The 18,159-nt window shown below is 36.5% G+C and overlaps 1 protein-coding gene across 1 annotated transcript; it reads left to right on the forward strand.

The window, feature by feature from the left end:
• Nucleotides 1-96: 96 nt before the first annotated feature.
• On the forward strand, nt 97-18,000 carry LOC145493302 (integrator complex subunit 6-like). The gene is made up of 19 exons (XM_081472740.1): nt 97-337; nt 422-499; nt 1,074-1,223; nt 1,451-1,540; nt 2,024-2,204; nt 2,320-2,457; nt 3,070-3,238; nt 3,614-3,848; nt 4,850-5,002; nt 5,929-6,064; nt 7,845-7,939; nt 8,222-8,335; nt 9,284-9,363; nt 10,114-10,215; nt 10,790-10,838; nt 11,629-11,755; nt 12,685-12,824; nt 14,716-15,421; nt 17,019-18,000. The coding sequence occupies exons 1-19, from the start codon at nt 203-205 to the stop codon at nt 17,219-17,221; spliced, it is 3,081 nt and encodes a 1,026-aa protein (XP_081328866.1). The 5' UTR covers nt 97-202; the 3' UTR covers nt 17,222-18,000.
• Nucleotides 18,001-18,159: the final 159 nt, after the last annotated feature.

Raw genomic sequence — 18,159 nt, forward strand, 5'->3', positions numbered from 1 at the left:
GAGAACAAAAGATATTTATGGCAAACTGTCGTCAGTGGAGGATTATGGTATATCCGAGGTCACGTGGTGTCGCCACATCGTGGAGGCGCTTGAGCTGCGCCCCGAAGCAGCTCTGAGTGAGGGCGCCATAATGAAGAGGGAAAAAGTACGCGGTCGTTCTCGTAAACGAAAGAAGTTTCATTTCATTTAAACCCATAAATCAATGTGTAAGAGTTCTACCAAGAACATGGTAATATTTGTTTTCGTTGTCGATACCTCTGCGTCTATGAACCAGAGAACGTCTATAGGCACTACGTTGCTTGACGTCGCGAAAAATGCCGTGGAAACCTTTACAAAGGTAATGAGTTTGCCCTTTGTTCAATCTGAGGCTTAGAATGACAGTTGTTTTATTTGCCTGACCCGTAAAATTTGTCTTGTTTAGTTTCGTCAGCGAGATCAGGCGAGTCGAACTGATCGATATATGCTGGTGACGTTAGAGGAGCCGCCAGGAGCAATAAAGGTATGGCCCTATTGTGAGCAGCAATGAAGCTCCCATCGCCGAGATCGTTGGACCGTATTGTACCTCGGACGGCTCGTGTCAGCGCAAAGAAATCGCACATGAAGGAAATTTATCTCTGGAAAAAATGCATTTCAAGCCTTGGAAGATTGTTGTTGTTAATTTACCGGAATTTTTCGTGTCTTTTGTGACTTTGTTTAGTCATGTTTACAACCCTAAAGGAATTATGGGTATTGTTTTGAAGCGATTATGTTGTAAACATATAATTGTTTATATTGACTCCAAAGGCTAGATTATGTTCTTAGATTGGTGTTTTCAGTGTCCCATTAGAAAAGAAAAAAAGTAAAATTGCATTTAGAAATATATTTTAACACGTTGTTCTTATCATTTGTCCTAAAACTGGTCGCAGGCTTATTTCCTGCTTAGAATTTTGAGCCTATATAGCCAACTCTTCAATTAGTCTGTCACTAATTTCAAGATGTATGACATCAGCCAAACATAACGATCCTCTTTTAACTTGTGCAATATTATTATTTATGAGGTTGATGTATTATTAAAAATTATTTTTTTTTGCAAGGCTGGTTGGCGAGAAAATCAAGTAACTTTCATGAATGAACTAAAGAATCTCCAAGCAACTGGACTGTCAACATTAGGGACTTCATTGAAAGAAGCTTTCGATCTTTTGAATTTGTATCGTCTACACTCTGGAATAGATAACTACGGAATGGTAAGATATGTACTGTAATTTGCGTAAAAAGTTGAATTGGAGCAAATCATGATTGGGTTACCGGGGTATACCTGGGTTAGGTATACATGAATTTACAAGGTTTACAGGGATATTTATGGGTAATGGAGACCTGTATTAAATTGAGAAATATCAGGATGACTTTATGGTAGTCAACAATGAATTATATAACTCACTAACGCTGAAAATTTGACTTTCTGTTATTACAGGGACGAAATCCTTTCTATGTTGAGCCAGCGATGGTAATTTGTATTACTGATGGCAGCAAACTTTCAGGTCAAGGTGGAATACAGGATGAGGTAATTAATAGAATTGATTAGTCACAGGTATATCAAAAGCTAATAAATTTTAATATAGGTATGACATGGCCTGTTGGTGTTTTTTTTCTTTTAATTTATGGTGGGAGGTTTTCTGATTTATTTTCCTCTGCAAGCTTTTAGTTTCTGTTTTGGATAATGTTGTAGTCAAATATGATAAGTTCTACACTTGAAAATCTAAGGGAGATTTTTTCCCTTATTTGGTAGAAATGCACATGCTTTGCAGTCACTGTTGTACAGTTGATGAGGTGTTGCTGTTTACTAAGCCATAACTAGTGACAGCCTTCTTTTTAGTGGTTGGGTTAGTCAATCTAAGGAAATGGAGTTCTTGTAACTTTGACTTGATCAATAGATTGGTTAATAGAGAATAGACATTGAAAAGTAATCCAGTTTGTTACTGTGAAGGAAATAAAAAGCACTGTAAGTGATAAAATTTTATATGATTGATTAATTTTCTTTTTTTAGCTTCATTTGCCCATGCATACGATGTTGCCAGGACATGAACTGACAACAGAACCATTTCGTTGGGATCAGAGATTGTTTTCCATCATATTACGCATGCCTGGAACCAGAAGTTCCATGCCAGGAAAGATCGGAATACAAAGCAATGAACCTGCCATTGCTGCCATGTGTGAAGTCACAGGAGGTAACATCACCTTTCAGGATTTTTTTTTTCTTAATCATTTTTGATTATTCAAAGATGCAATTTTCTTGATAGAAATTTAAACTTGTCTCTGGTCATGATTCATGTTTATTTTCAGGGCGATGTTATAAGGTTACGTCATCAAAGTCTTTGGGACAAGCTTTAGAATCTCTTGTGCAAAAAGTCCAGTGTGGTGTGGTAATTAACTTCGAGAAGATTGGTGGAGCCAATAATCCCCCACCACCACCCCCTGAAGGTAGAGTAACAATCTTTGCTTCCAAATCAGCAAGTACCAAACATCACACAGTCAACTATTGAAGTCAGATGTCTGTCCTTTCACTTCATACGATTTGGCTAATTTTCACTGCCCACACCAATCATTACAATTTTTCAATATCTAGATAAAATTAAAATATAAAAAGTATTTTTGCAAAAGATTAATTTTTTGCAAATTTGTGCATTTAACGGAAATCAATAGCACAATAATTTTATTCTAAAATACACTTTACAGCATTTATAACTTGTCTGTACTTTAAATTGACTACTTTGAGATTTTCTCTGTAGTTAGCTATTTGTAGGTCTTGAAGTGCCGCTCAGTCGTCCGAGACAAGTAGATTTTCCTGCTGGGCAAGTAGCTTTTCACTCTCAGTTGCCCAGTGGACAAGGGATTAGGCAAGTCGCCTGCCATCTAAAGTAGAAAAAGAGTAAACAAAAACTTGCCCAGGGCAAGGTGGAATTCAAGTTTTTTTTTTTTTCAAGCCCTTTATTTTGGCATTTCATTTTGGTATTTCAGATGGAAGTGTTTTGTCATTTTATGGCTGAAATTTTCTTACTTTATTTTATTTTGTTTTATTTTCACTTTTTTTAGTTGTAAAGAACAATATAATGGAGGCACGAGAGACTGATTCTCCAACTCCTCCCCTCTTGATTCATAACCATGTCATGAACAATGTAGACTATGTCAAAGATGAAATAAAAGACAAGAACTCATTTAATAATGAGGAAAATCATGTGAAGATAGAAGGGTCATTAACAAGGTTTGTCTCTCGGAATGAAGTGTTTTATTTTAGACTGTGCTTAAACGCTGTCTGTCACTCTAGTAAGAGTTGGTGCTGAAATTAATGGTATTTCTTACTCTGTAGTCTGTTGACTGATCTGTAATTGTTATTTGTATATGAAGCCTGCAGTATCTTTCAAACTTAGACTGTACATACATGTCTAGATGTCAAGTTTGCAAACTCTAACTAATCTCTGTGGCACTGAATTGTAATCTCTCTACATGTATGTGAACTCATTTTTGTAGTTATCGTGTCTTTTGAATATCAACTTTCGATTACAGGTAAGCTCTATAATTTAGACTGTTTTTACCAAGTACAGTGTATAATAAGAAGTTTTTTTCCACCTATCTGTAGATGTCAACAGGCTGGAGATAGCATAGCTCCAGCACCATCAAACAGCTTGCAGCCTGATGATGCTCTTGGTAGTATGGGAATGACAAGATCAACAACATCCTCCCCAGTGCCACCAAGTGCGCAGACTACAGCATGGATGAGTTGCCGCCGAATGATTTATATCAAAAGCTCTCCACCATCTGGTCACTGGCCTGTACCAGAATCATTCTGGCCAGATCCATCAATGCAAACACTGGTAATCATTTTCTTGCATCTTAAAGGTTTAGATCTCAAAGGTTTAGGGATGTAGCTGAGATAAAACAAAGGTGGCTTATTGACAAGCTCAGCTGGCTTCTCTGGCCTGTACACCTTCAAAATTATGCCAAGGTTTTTTAACCTCTCCAGTGAAGTTTCAGCCAATGATAAACTCTCCCTTCAGCTGGTGAAATTAGCTAGTAGTCAGCTCTTAGCTATATCTCAGATTGTTAGTGTTTCATACATAATTTGTGCAGCAGTAACATAAACAGAAACATGCATGTACCAATGAAAACCAAAATGGCAGGGGGAGAACATTTAGAGGGAATGCTGCATTACAGAGAAGTAACCATTTTAAGGGCTCAAAAAAATGCCTCCCAGTTGTCCAGAGGTAGATTTTACTTCTGGGCAAGGAACATTTCATCTCACTTGCCCAATGGGCAAGGGATTAGGCAAGTCGTCTACCAACTAAATCATTAAAAGAGCAAGCTAAGACTTGCCCAGGGCAAGCATTATTTGTGAGATACTTGTCCTAGGGGTTAGCTGTCCAGAATTCAAGTTTTTTCGAACCCTGCATTGTGGGTGTAAATTGATTAGATAAATCCATTACAAGTATGAAGCATGCTTGGTGGTTTGGGAACCTCTATGCAGGAACATTAGCAAAACAGTGCTTGAAAACAGAACTTGTTTCAATACTCAGAAATAGAATGAAACCTTTGGAAACAGGCACATCACTGGTGAATGGTCTTATAAGTCCTCATCACAGCTTGAACCTCCCTGTTGTGGACACCATTTAGTACAAAGTTGACATTTGTGGTCCCTAGGGTATCCACTTGGGAAGTACCTTGATTTTATTCAAGTTGTCTTGTGATGCTAGTCACTTAATAATTTTTTATAAATATAGATCCTCAGTTTGAACGCTTACTGTAAATTGAACTTTTTTTTTACCACAGAACAATTTTAGTAGCTCATTAACGTCCTAAATGATTTGTTTTTTATCAGCCTTCACGAGATGCCCATCCCAGTGTGTTTTTTTCATGCAACAATTCAGAGCCATTGGTCCTTGACAATCTGCCATTTGACAAGTATGAGCTGGAACCATCACCGCTGACACAATACATCCTGGAGAGAAAATCACCATCAAACTGTTGGCAGGTAAGTTGGTAATGTACGAAGTTGTTGTGAAAATCCTGGTAGTTTTGAGAAGGTCAAACTAGTTAGGCAAAATCAATCCCACAGCAGATCACAAGCCCTGTGTGTCTTGAATCAACACCCCTTAAATAATGAATAAGCACCAGTATTGAAGTATATTTCCAGAAATGACGACAGCTGTAGCTGAAGCTAGGATGCGTTTATATTTAACAATTAAATTATGAGTTGTGAGTTGTTTAAAACTTTGTCTAATTCCTCTTCACGTGGACTTCAGGAATGCAAAGAATCAGCTGCCATTTTGTTAATAACAGGGTTCGTATGGGTCCTGGAAAACCTGGAAAGTCCTAGAATTTTATTGTGGCATTTTCCAGGACTGGAAAGTCCTGGAAAAGGGTTACTGGTCCTGGAAAGTTCTGGAAATCTGTTAAACTCAAGTAAAAAACATGAAATGTATGGCAGACAGTAAGGAGAATTAACATTAAGATAATGGGAGTGAAAGGGTTAATGTGAATTTTAGAGTCCTGGAAAAATCAATCTGAGTCCTGGAAAAGTCCTGGAAAAATCCTGGAAAAGTCCTGGAAATTTGTTTCTGAAAAAGAGTACGAACCCTGTAATAACTGTGCACTGCTAGTCTACTATAACTATCTACAACAGAATATTATAGATAGTGAGCAGCATAGCCAATAAGACAACAGCATTCTTGATAGAATGCTAATAGATTTATGTGAAGAAGTAGTCTTACACTGTTGATAGTGACACACTCTCGACCAACAAGCCAGTCGTGCATTTAAATTTTCGTACTGTATATGCATGTGTTCATCTGTTCTACGTACTGTATGATTCAGTTTGGAACAGTCATGTCTATGGGAAACTTCTATTTCCTAGCTTTCCTTTTTAGTTAGAAAGTTGGTTTTACTTGTTATTTTCAGACATTCATTTTGAACAGCAGCAAGAAAGTTGGTGATACGGGATTTCCTTTTGGTTACCTAAAGGCTAGCAGTAACCTTCAAACAGTGAATCTGTTTGTTATGCCATATAATTTCCCAGTGCTATTTCCTATTGTAGGTAAGAATATTGCCAGTGAAAGTTGTAAATATGTTAATTTTTTTTTTTGCAATCATTGACAGTGAGTTTTTATGGAATCATTATCCATTTTATCTTTGTCTGGAATTGATGAGAAATTTTTGAGCTTTTGATAAGATTTAGATTCTGATAGGCAATGTCTAACAGTTCATAAGAGAACCATTTGCTCCTTCTCTGGCTTTGTTTATTTATTTTTTTCCTTGCAAAAGAAAATTACGAACAATCAAGAAATAATTTATCCTTCATTCCTGACTGTATGTTAGAAGCACTCCTAAATCAAACCAGTTTGTGAACTAACTGTGTTTACACAGAAAAACTTGTTAGCTAATGTTTGTTAACTGTTTAAAGTCATTTTCCTAATGCTGTGGATTCCAGAGAAGTGAAAAATGGCTAATGATTCTGTCTACTTTAAGAAACTTCATGTTTCCAAAGTTTGATCAGAATTACATTTTCATCAGTTTAACATGTTGCATGAGATTCTGTAGCAGTAAATAGCAATGTTTGTTGCAAGTCTTGAGGGATGGGCTGTTACATTTTTTGAAAGATGAGCAAAGTATCTAGAAAAGAAACATTCATTTATGATGATCTGGCTTTAAAACTATTCATTCCTTTTGGAGATTGTTTAGAAAAGAGAAACATCTCTGCCGTGTTGATGATTGAAAATTAGGTTTGTCACCTAAGAGTCTGTTCTGGTTCAATCAGCATTCTATTGACTCTTATGAAACTCAAGGTAATGTGTTGTAGATGGGATTACTGTACCTTTCTGTGCTCCAAAAACTTAACAGCCCATCCCTTGTCGAATTTGTTTGTCTGGTTGTAAGTTCTTGTTTATTGAGTATATTTTACAAGCTGGCTGCAACCTCTGCAGGAGACTCGCACAGCTTCTCCTTGCAAATGATGGTCTTGTTGGCCAGATATTTCCTCTTCACATCTGAGGTTGGTTTGTGCATGTGTGATCTGTCATTCACTGTCATTGTTTGTTGTGATTTGATGTAAGTGTGGTCATGTCATGTATACATGGTATGTGATGATCTTTGTTATGTAGTTGTTTTAGTATGAAGTTTTAGTGTAATCCCAATTTTTCAAACCTTCAAAGGAGACGAAAATTGTGTTCAAAAACTAGGTAGTTTGAGAAATTGGGGGGTAAAATTATGTACAGTGTTTGATTGAGGGAAGGGAAACAACTTTTGGTTCGAGTTTTCAGGAGGTTCAAAGAATCGTCACCATCACGACATATTTATTACAGAAATATTTATTATAAATGCTGCTTCTTGTTAACATAGCTTGGTGCAACAACTAAAGAAACTTTGCAATAGTTTTGAAAAAAAGCCTTGCCTGCTGTGCAACTTACGTTTACATAAACATTGATTTCCTTGAAATTTTTATCTCATGTTTGCATCAATCAGCCTATGTAAACTCATGTGGTATTTCCTTTTCAGTATACAGGTGTTATTGTTGTCGTTGTTTTTACTTAATTTCTATTTACGCACATGAAAATGTGGAAAATAACATAATACAGAGACTATGACTGTTACATTAAGATGAACTTAACAAAAAAAGAAACAAAATAATGTGGATGGCAGACTTTTTATTTTCCATTGATGCTAAAATTCAGAGAATGGTGATTGATTGTTTAAGGCAGAACTTACAGGTTAAATGCCACAAATACCCCAAAATAATACGGGGTTTTAAAGAAATTGTGAGTGGTTTCTGAAGAATGCCTTCAGTTGGCCTATTAAAACAGTGTATTACTCTCTTTCAGATGAACTAGTTAAAGTTCACAAGATGAAACCAACTGCAAAGTGGAAAGAGAAATTTGAAAGCTATCTTTCAACAATGCCAAACTACTATGCAGGGGTGAGTATTGTACATGTAGTACTGTCTGATTATTATTTTATAATGATCTTGCATTATTTGAGGTCATTATTAAGGAAACACCCCTTAAATGTTGAACATCGTGGTTGTATAATTTAGCATGTTGTACTACAGATTGAGTGGTATCTGCTTAAAAACTGGTCGAGGTCATTGTGTTGTGTTCTTGGGTAATTATGACTAAAAATGTTTAGTTGAGTTTTTGTTTTGATGTTAAAATTTTTGTTTACTCACTTGCACATTTTTATGTTTTCATTTCATGACCAGCCTCTCCGCAATGCATTTCGCCGCATGGGCATTCCTCCAAACATTGTTCCAGATCACTTGGACTCTTTCCTAAGTTACACAGTTGTAAATTATCTGAAGAAGGTCAAGCAGCAGGTGAGATCTGGAGCGAGGGAGATTCAAGAGGGTTAGTGTGAGATCAGAAAGAGCAGGGAGGGTGCAAGGTGGGAAGGGAATGGAGGTTTCAGGATCAGGAAGAGACAGTAGGGAGATTAAAGAAGGTTGTGATAAGATCTGGGCCACATTTCTTGGAAGCCCCAGAAACTTTTCAGGCCCATAAAGATATTTTAAGTCAAGTGTATACCAGTACACCTGAAATGTCTTGTCCTCTTTTCAAATTAAGAATATATGAATAAAACCGCTCTGTAGTCATAACGTTTGAGAGTTTGCTAGCTACTTGTATGGCTCTCCGGGTGTGAAAACATTTCAGGAATTTCGAGAAACGTGTCCCAGGACTCAAGAATGGGTGCAAGATAAGGAGGAGAGGGAGGGCAAACATCAGAAGAGTAGTGTTTCAGTTTCATTTTCAGTTATTATTATTTTACCATGCGATATATTAATAAAAATAACTGTGCAAATGTCAAAACCATGAGGCCAGGAAGCCCAAGGATGCCAAAATGCTTACAGTGTATGTAAAGGCCCGCCTTTAGAGAGAAGATGTAGGACTTGTAAATTTACATTTTTTTTTAGTTATACATTACTAGAGTTAGGGGCCTGGCTACCTGAAATACCAAGAGAGTTAAAAAGGGCAGGCAGCCAGGTCTACAGATGTATTAATACAAATTTTAGGTCGGTACACACACATACACACAACACATAGCGAGCAATAAATAACAACAAAAACAACACCAAAGGCCAAAAAAGTACACACAAGCACACCATGAGGAAGTAAAATATGCTTATACCAAGAGAAATGACTTAAGTTTAGAGGTGAAAAGAGCAATATGTATAAAATTCAACCTGTGTAAAATTAAATTCAGAAATATTGACATGGTGGCTGTATGGAATGTGCTTGATGTGTTGCTGTTGTGGTTTTGTTTTTAGAGCAAAATGGAGACTGATAGGCTGATATCCCTTGTCGGCAAAAACCCTGCTGCTAGAGAAGCAGTACAAAGGCCTCTGAGGTTAGTATTAATATTAGAATATTGATATTGAACTATGAAATAAAGTTGATTGTATAATATTTTGCTTTATTGATATTTTGATTTGCATTGTGCAAAGTGCCTCTTGTCTGGAAAATTATGATTGTGCAATTAGAAATGCTATTTACTTAAAATTATATTATGCAACTTCTGCAGTAATCTTTTAGACCCAAGCTTGAATTATTATTATTTATCCAATCATTGCTGAATGCCATGTGTACATATTTTGTACTTTTTATTTTGTTCTTAATCCTAAAAAGCAGTGCATGTGTAAACTACAATTTACAATATGAATCTGTAATTTATTAATGGTGTCTGTTATTCTTGTGTCACCTGTCTGCTTGATTATAATGTTACTATTAATAATAAAGTCATTATTGAAGAATTATTGAATAAATGTTGTGTGGTCAATCCTTGTGAAACTGAGCCTTTTGGTCATGTACCTTCACATCACTGTAGAACCCTGCTTTCTCAAATTTGGTTGTTTTGAACTCCCGCTATCTGGAACTCAAATCTTTTCCCTTTGTTTATGCTTTTTCAGTCACTTGCTAATGGCTATCTTGAAGCACTGACATCTCAATCTATTTTTCTTTTTCCTTAAGAGATCAAGATAGCAGGATTCAACTGTAGGGTTCTTGGAAAATATCCCCATTTTTTGGTCTACGCAAGCTGTGGTGCATTTTTTTTCTTTTGACATATTGTGATTGCTTTGGCTACATTCTCATTTTTCAGTGTACCAACACCACATCTGCCTAAAGCCAAGAAACAGGACTTCCGTAAGTTACTGCACAACAACAATTATTCCTCCAGTACTGATGATAACCGAGTGTCAAGGTGAGTAAAAATGAAATTTTTATAAAATAGTAATTATTACGACGACTGAATGGTTCAAAGCCTTTTCTGCAGTGTGATTAAAGTATTTTTAAAAGGTTGGGAAAACTTGGAACAATAGCCTACGTGAATTAGACATCTCTCTTTATTTGCTCTCTTCATCCCCTGAAAATGATGTCTGAAATATCATGCCCATACTGAGTAGGTCTGAGTAAAATCCCTTTACAGCTGTGGCATCTCTGAAATTGGTGGTAACTCACCAGTGAGGTAGACATGATTAAGCATTCAGTAGTTATCTTTAGCTCATGTAATGCCAAGAGGGAATTTGAAATTTTGGTAGAACTTCAATTGGACCCTGCCAATTCAAACTCGATTCTTTTGAACTCCCCATCATTTTGAACTCAAAACCATTTCATTTGGATTTGCCCTTGAGTCATTTTCTGTTGGCTGTTTCAAACTCCTACTATTCTGAAAAATGTTTTGTTTCCCCTGAGAATTCAAAATAGCAAGATTAAACTGTATTTGAAATAAAATGCATTTAGTCACTGCTGTTTTTTTTTTTTTTAACTATTTTCAGTGAGACAGATATCAACATTCCAAATGCGTCATCTCATAACATTAAACAGGTTTGTGGAAGAAATAAAATAATGTTATGCTTGGTAGAAGTGTGGGAAAGATTTGTGATCAATCATATCAGCTCTTTGGGAAAAAATTTCAAGTTCTCCCAAAATGAGTCACACTGTCCAGAATCCACTGGTATGTGAAAGGTCTTGTGTTGTGCATTTTGGGAGAAGTAAAAGAACTTTTAACAAGTGGCTTGTGTCACTGATTGATGAAATTGTTTTCTCAAGTTGAAGGGGTGCGTGGAAAAAGACCCTACATGACATCTGATAGACTGGAAGATTCTCCCAGCAAACTGCTTTTCACTTCCTTGTACAGAAAAGAAGAATTTGACATGATCAAGAGTCACTTGGGGCTTTTTCCCCACACCCTTTCAGTTGGTGTATTGAACTTGACCTGTTATTCTATCTGTCTTTAACGAGATCTAAATTTTTATCATGATATCCTTACAGTTGTAATAAATTCTATTATTTATAAGAATTTGGCAGTACATCAATGCAATAATAACTCTACTTACTGCAGAGCAAAAAGCATAATCCAACTTTTTGTCTGCTGCAGCTGAAAAACATTTCACACCTCAGTAAAGTTGTATGTGATGGAAAGGTGGATTAATTTCAGTGCCAGCTAGACTCAAAAGTCATCCATATGTTAAGGGAAATTGTAGCTTCCCCCCAAAAATGAACAGAGCTTGCAGATATCTCACAAGATCACATAGTTATGAGAAACTCAGTGCCTAGTCAAACGTTTGTAGTCCAACATAGTTCATTTCTCAACTTTCCTCTTTTTTTACTTTAGAATGTCAGAACACAAAGCTACAAAAATCCATTCGACATTTCACGAGAAGAGCTCTTAGATCAGGTATCTAGGATGAGAATAAACTTTTTTCACACAGCGGCAACATCAACAAGACTACAAGATGAAGGTAAGTTCTCCGTACCTTTGGATTTCTACAGTAACTGCAGATCCGACTCATCCCAACCCTTTCCTCAGCCACTGATTTTCTGCTCTCTGGTTTAAGGAGCAGCTCACTGCCAGCAGTGATATTATTTCTTTCCATTTTCTCATCTATTAGTGTCAGTGTAAAAGCAAGCTTAGTCGTGACTTATGCTAGCCAGTTTTTGCATTTTACAAGATTAGCTTCAAATTACCTTACTAATCAAAATTAAAATTGACAAAAGTAGAGAAATACTGAAGAAATACATGTACCCATACCATGGTGGAAAAGGAATAAGAATGGTGAAGCATAGGGTAGCTGTGAAGTAGTGCTTTCAAATTAGGTATCTGAAGCATATAAGAAAAATATATTATTCAGTTTTTTTTTACTCTATTTAATCCCCTAGTTTCTTGGTGCTTATTTAGAATCGTGGCAGAGTAGAGATTGGCACTATACCCTATTTCTGGTTACTTGCACCACTTGCTTTTCAACCAGAAAGAATGGCTGAGTGGTGAGAGAGTTCACCTCCCACCAGTATGACCCAGCCTCTAGTCCAGTCCAGTGTTCTATGTGGGTTGAGTTTGTTGTTGGTTCCTACTCTGCTCTAAGGGTTTTCTGCCCTCCTGAAAAACTAGCCTTTTCATGTTCCAATGGACCACTTTCAACGTATTAAAATTCAGCTTGACAGCAAGGCCTACACGACACAAACAAAGGAAATTGAATGATATGTTTATTCATTTCTTACGTTTGTGTCCTCTGGGCCTCACCATCAAGCTGAATAATATTATTATTTTAATATATTGAAAGTAGCCTATCCAGCTGGAATTGAGGGTCTGAAGAAAACTGGTCAGTGAGAGCTGATGAGCTCCCCCTCTAAAAAAAAGTAATTTTTTAGAATGTGTTTTTAACCACTACAGATGCCCGTCACAGTGTAGCCATTGCAGATATGGGTAATTATCAGGAAGTGCTAAGACAAATGAGTCCCTTGCGTGAAGTTGATCCTGGACAGAACAGGGTGCACATGTTTGGAAATCCTTTTAAACTGGCTAAAGATCAGGTACAGTCACAAATTAAAGAAGAATTCTCTTCTTTTATCATTAATAGCTTCTTAAAAGTGCCATTTACACCTTTTGCTGTTCATTTACAGAAAATAAACATTCATTTGTGTCCAAATTTCTTTCTTTATGGTCAATAAACTCTCATTAACACCAATATGACCTTCATTTGCACGTAAGGAACATTCAAGAATAACATTTACATATGCATTAACATTCAAAATCATCAAAAGAAAAACAATACCTTCATTTGACATTCATTGACTGTAAATGTATTTTCATTTTGGTCGGAAAAAAATTCGTTGTCGCGAAACGACAATCATTTACACTTTAGGACATTCAGTTTTCAACAAAAGACTTTCAATAACACAATTTGCATGAGAACTCACAATCAATTGCATTATTATGCAACCATATCCATGAAGGTAACAATCTTTAGTGCAGTAAGACAAACATTACCGTGTTTTCACCAAGCGATAAGAGAAAACAATCGCTCATTCGCGCAGTTCTTTTGAAATGAGATGTCTCACCCAATTTTCCTCGAAATTTTGATTATAGAACAAGGGACCATATGTACTTTTTTTAAAAACATATTGTCACAATCCTCCCCTTCCAGATATATGTAAATTCGGCCACTTATGAAACTTTTTGCGTACAACTCAGAGGGCGCACTACAGTATACGTGTGTCATAGTGACAGTTAGATTTCTCCAGAAATGCCACGAAGAAATACTGTAGAATCCCATTTGAACACCGCGAAAGGATAGTCAGGGCCTTTGAAGATGTCAAAAGAGACGAAGCAAGACGCCAGGGAATTGCTCTGTGAAATTATCGCACGCAGCTGTTGCAGCAAGCTCTACAACGAAATATGTATCGGTACCATTACGGCAGCTAAATGTGGACAGTAGTTTCGTTTCATGCGAACGTATTTGCCACGATGCCTCAATAGTGAGGCAATTGAAGGATAAATCGTTCAGCGAATTTGATATTCTATCTTTCAAAAATAAATGTTATCATGGCTGTAATGTTTGTCTCGCCGCATTAAAGATTGTTACCTTCATGGATATGGTTGCCTAATAATGCAATTGAATGTTAGTTCTCATGCAAATTGTGTTATTGAAAGTCTTTTGTTGAAAACTGAATGTCGTAAAGTGTAAATGATTGTCATTTCGCGACAACGAATTTTTTTTCGACCAAAATGAAAATACATTTACAGTCAATGAATGTCAAATGAAGGTATTGTTTTTCTTTTGATGATTTTGAATGTTAATGCATATGTAAATGTTATTCTTGAACGTTCCTTACGCGCAAATGAAGGTCATGTTGGTGTTAATGAGAGTTTATTGACCATAAAGAAATAAATTTGGAAATTTGTTTATTTTCTGTAAATGAACAGCAAAAGGTGTATTGTTATACCATATGCTCCTCACTGTTGATCAAAATGGCTGAAGCATTTGCCTCACCTTTTGACAATGATAATTTAGCTTTCATTAATTTATGCGATTTAATTTCTTTGTTTTAAATTCCCAATCTTCAGTGATATAGTCATTCAACTTGAACTTCACTTTGTTTTTGTGTATACTGAGTGAACTTTGAAGAACTTAGTTTACATGTGCATGCTGAAGAATTAATCCATCAAATTTATTTCATTCTAACACTGACCTTTGAGCTGAAAGATTTTACAGGTGTAATACTTCATGACTAGCTATGTACTTACATGTAGCTTCTTATCAACCACTGCAAGTAAAGCTGGCAGTTTTATCAGAGCAAGAAGAAGACATTTTTGAAATTGTTGACTATAGTCACTCTAGAGGAAAACTCTCACATTTAACAATAATAGGAACTTTTGGTTTGTCACATTTAACTGCAAATTGATTTTGCATTAAATTTCCAGCGAGTGATGGTTGACGAAGCAGATGTAAATGAAGCCATGGCAGGCCCTCCATCACGTAAAAGACCTCCTATGGATAATAGACCTGGCTCTCCAAGGGACAAAAAGAGACAGCAGGAAACACCACCTGTACGGTGGCCCAATAAAATGAACCAAAATGGAGGGCCTCTGATAGGTCCAATCAACAACAAAGTTCCGCCTGACAAAAACTCATCAAACCAGGATGTAAAAGCGAACAATGTCTTTCCTGGTCACCATGGGGTAAAACGGAAACACAGCGAAGGAGGCGATGGAGTGCACAAGTCACGGAAGTTGTCAAAAGGTTTAATAGACCCACAACTTGCAAGGCTTCAACGGCTTCAAAACAAAGGAAGATTAAATAGGAAACATCAACCTGTGACAAAGACTGATGCAGTTAATTCTTCCAAGAATGACTTTGTCTCGTCAATTCTTAAGGAGGCAGTGACGTCTCAAACTAGAACGTTCTCAGGTCAAGGGGGGCCTTTGCTTCATTCCAATGACAATACGCTTCTTAAAAACAAATTCACAAACTCAGAAGCACCAGAGGTGTTTGTTGATGAAGTTGTGAAAGAAAGAGACAAGGGGCCTTCGCCAAGATTGCTGAAAAAGCAACTTGCACGAGAAGCAATGGAGGAAAACAGACTCATACGCAACAGCATATTCAAGGAGATCAGACTCCCTGAAAGAAGTATGTCTGTTTTCTGTAGTGTTGTTGTTGTTGTTGTTGCTGTTGTTTTTTGTTTGGTTGTTGTTGTTTTTTCTTCTTCTTCTTCTTCTTCTTCTTCTTCTTCTTCTTCTTCTTCTTCTTCTTCTTCTTCTTCTTCTTCTTCTTCTTCTTCTTCTTCTTCTTCTTCTTCTTCTTCTTCTTCTTCTTCTTCTTCTTCTTCTTCTTCTTCTTCTTCTTCTTCTTCTTCTTCTTCTTCTTCTTCTTCTTCTTCTTCTTCTTCTTCTTCTTCTTCTTCTTCTTCTTCTTCTTCTTCTTCTTCTTCTTCTTCTTCTTCTTCTTCTTCTTCTTCTTCTTCTTCTTCTTCTTCTTCTTCTTCTTCTTCTTCTTCTTCTTCTTCTTCTTCTTCTTCTTCTTCTTCTTCTTCTTCTTCTTCTTCTTCTTCTTCTTCTTCTTCTTCTTCTTCTTCTTCTTCTTCTTCTTCTTCTTCTTCTTCTTCTTCTTCTTCTTCTTCTTCTTCTTCTTCTTCTTCTTCTTCTTCTTCTTCTTCTTCTTCTTCTTCTCAGTTTTGACTTTGGTAGCTTTTCGTGGTCGTGAAAACATACAAAATTTGTTTTGAATGTTGTCATTGCATTTGATTACTTGTTTGTTACAGGAAGCAAATAATAAGTATTTTGAACACATTGTGTGATCTTTGGCAGACTCTTAGAAAGATTAATATATTTTGTCTTCCAAGGCATATCATTGTAAACTTCCTTGAAGTTCTTCAGAAATGTGAAGCAGTGAAAACTTAGGCTCCACTCTGCAACCCTAAACTCCCACAATTGGGGCCATTAATAAGGAAAATTTGTATTCCAAGGAATAGAGTGCATATCAAAAATTATGAACCAGTGTACAAAAAAAGTCCTGTGAATAGCCTGACAGGGCTTGTGGATATTCCATATGCATTTGGGTTTCTGGATTCTGTCTTTCACTTGCCTGATGGGCATATGAAGCTTCTTGGAAATTTTTTGAGGAAATTCAGATTACAGAATACTGTAAAGCCTGGTTTTCACTGTGACACAAGCACAAGCATAAGCATAATGGTACTAGGACACCCACAACACAAGCATGCACATAGTCATGCATGGAGTGAATAATTGCTTTATTTTTGGTTTCATACATGTACCTCTGTGATACAGTAAAACAATATGGTGGACTTTCACTTATGCTTACAGCAGTATGTTCTCGCTTCACATAAGCATAAGCACAAGCACAAGAAAAACAAAAACTTTTATTCTTCTTGTGCTGATGCTTGTGTCATGCATGTCTTCATTACCATATGCCTGTGTTTATGCTTGCTGTTGAAGGCATCCTCACTGTGGTCGCGATCATGCTTGTGCTTGTGTCGGAGTGAAAACCAGACTTGATAGATGAACTATTGTCAGTGGGAGCTAGTGAGGGATAGTACTTCACAGTTTGAGGTTCCTGAAAATTTGTTCTCTTTACACCCTGTGAACTCTAGGAGGAGTAATAGTATTTGCAGAATGTTATTGTCAAAAGGGAAAACCAGTCAGATGTGAGATTAACAAACCACAAACACTAACTGACTTTATTAATAGAGATTCTTTTTGCCATGCAGGTGACGAAGCTATTTTGGATCGTGTAGGCAACTTAAAAGGCTCACTTGAAGTTCAGACTTCAGTGGTGCAAGAAATCATTGAGGAGGCAGAGTTGTTCAAGAAGAGAGCATTAATTGAAAAGCTCTCAGCTCACCTTGGACACCTTCAAGAAAGACTTTCCCCAAACTCTGATGTGGTTGAAGTTTCAAAAAAGAAAAGATAGCACTTGTTGTGTTGAGGCATGGAAAATTGTTCATAGCCACTCAACCTCCTGTTTGTTTTTTTCTCAGTTTGATAAATTGACAAATGTAAATATTGATGGCATGTGGTGAGTTGCATCAACTCGTATGGCAGACTGTAAATTATAACAAGCTTAAAGTAAAAGAGTTCTGAAGTCATTTGCTACCTTGTTTGCCAAAGAAAATAGTATTTTCATGTCTTCAATATGTGGAGCCAAGACCCCCTCAAAGTCATTTGCAATGGATGGTTAAAGTCCATGACAAGTAAAATGGATGTTGTTTGTCAATTAGTTAAATTTTTAGCAGTTGTGTACAGTTTGCCCATAAAGAACCACAATACAAATTTGACAATAATATTTTTCTAAAGTTTTCACTCAGGAATAATTGAAAAATAAACTGTAAACTTACATGTACACTGTTCAGTGTAATGGCCTTCATTTGAATGTTCACAGTGAAGAATCTTAGTCACATACTAAAAGCTAAAAACCTCTTGTGCAGCATAGAACTTACACATAGCCACATAAAGTACTTTGTTGTGACGTCATTCAAAGACTGTTCCAACACTGTCTAGTTTTGCAGAACAAGTTCTTTCAGAAAAAGTGTTGGTAGAAATTAAAACACGTAGAACGTTTTCAGTGCAAAACTTTCTCATTTTGTATCTCATGGCCATTGTTTTCACTTCTATGGCAATTTCCTCTTTGGTAAAGTCGTGTCCATAATAACATATTGTGTTTGAAAATAAAGCTACCTACCAGTTTTAATATGCCGAGTCTCAGGGGTGATATCTATTGAAAGTGACAAAAAGTTTCAAATGCCTTTCATAGTGATTGCAATAATCCACTTTGGTGTGGTGTGATGTAAGCTTTGTGCCATCCTGTCAATTACAAACAATGAGCTTACCTAACTACTTCTGTAAGAAACT

The sequence above is a fragment of the Orbicella franksi genome, chromosome 7, assembly GCF_964199315.1.
Source record: "Orbicella franksi chromosome 7, jaOrbFran1.1, whole genome shotgun sequence".
Taxonomy (NCBI): domain Eukaryota; kingdom Metazoa; phylum Cnidaria; class Anthozoa; order Scleractinia; family Merulinidae; genus Orbicella; species Orbicella franksi.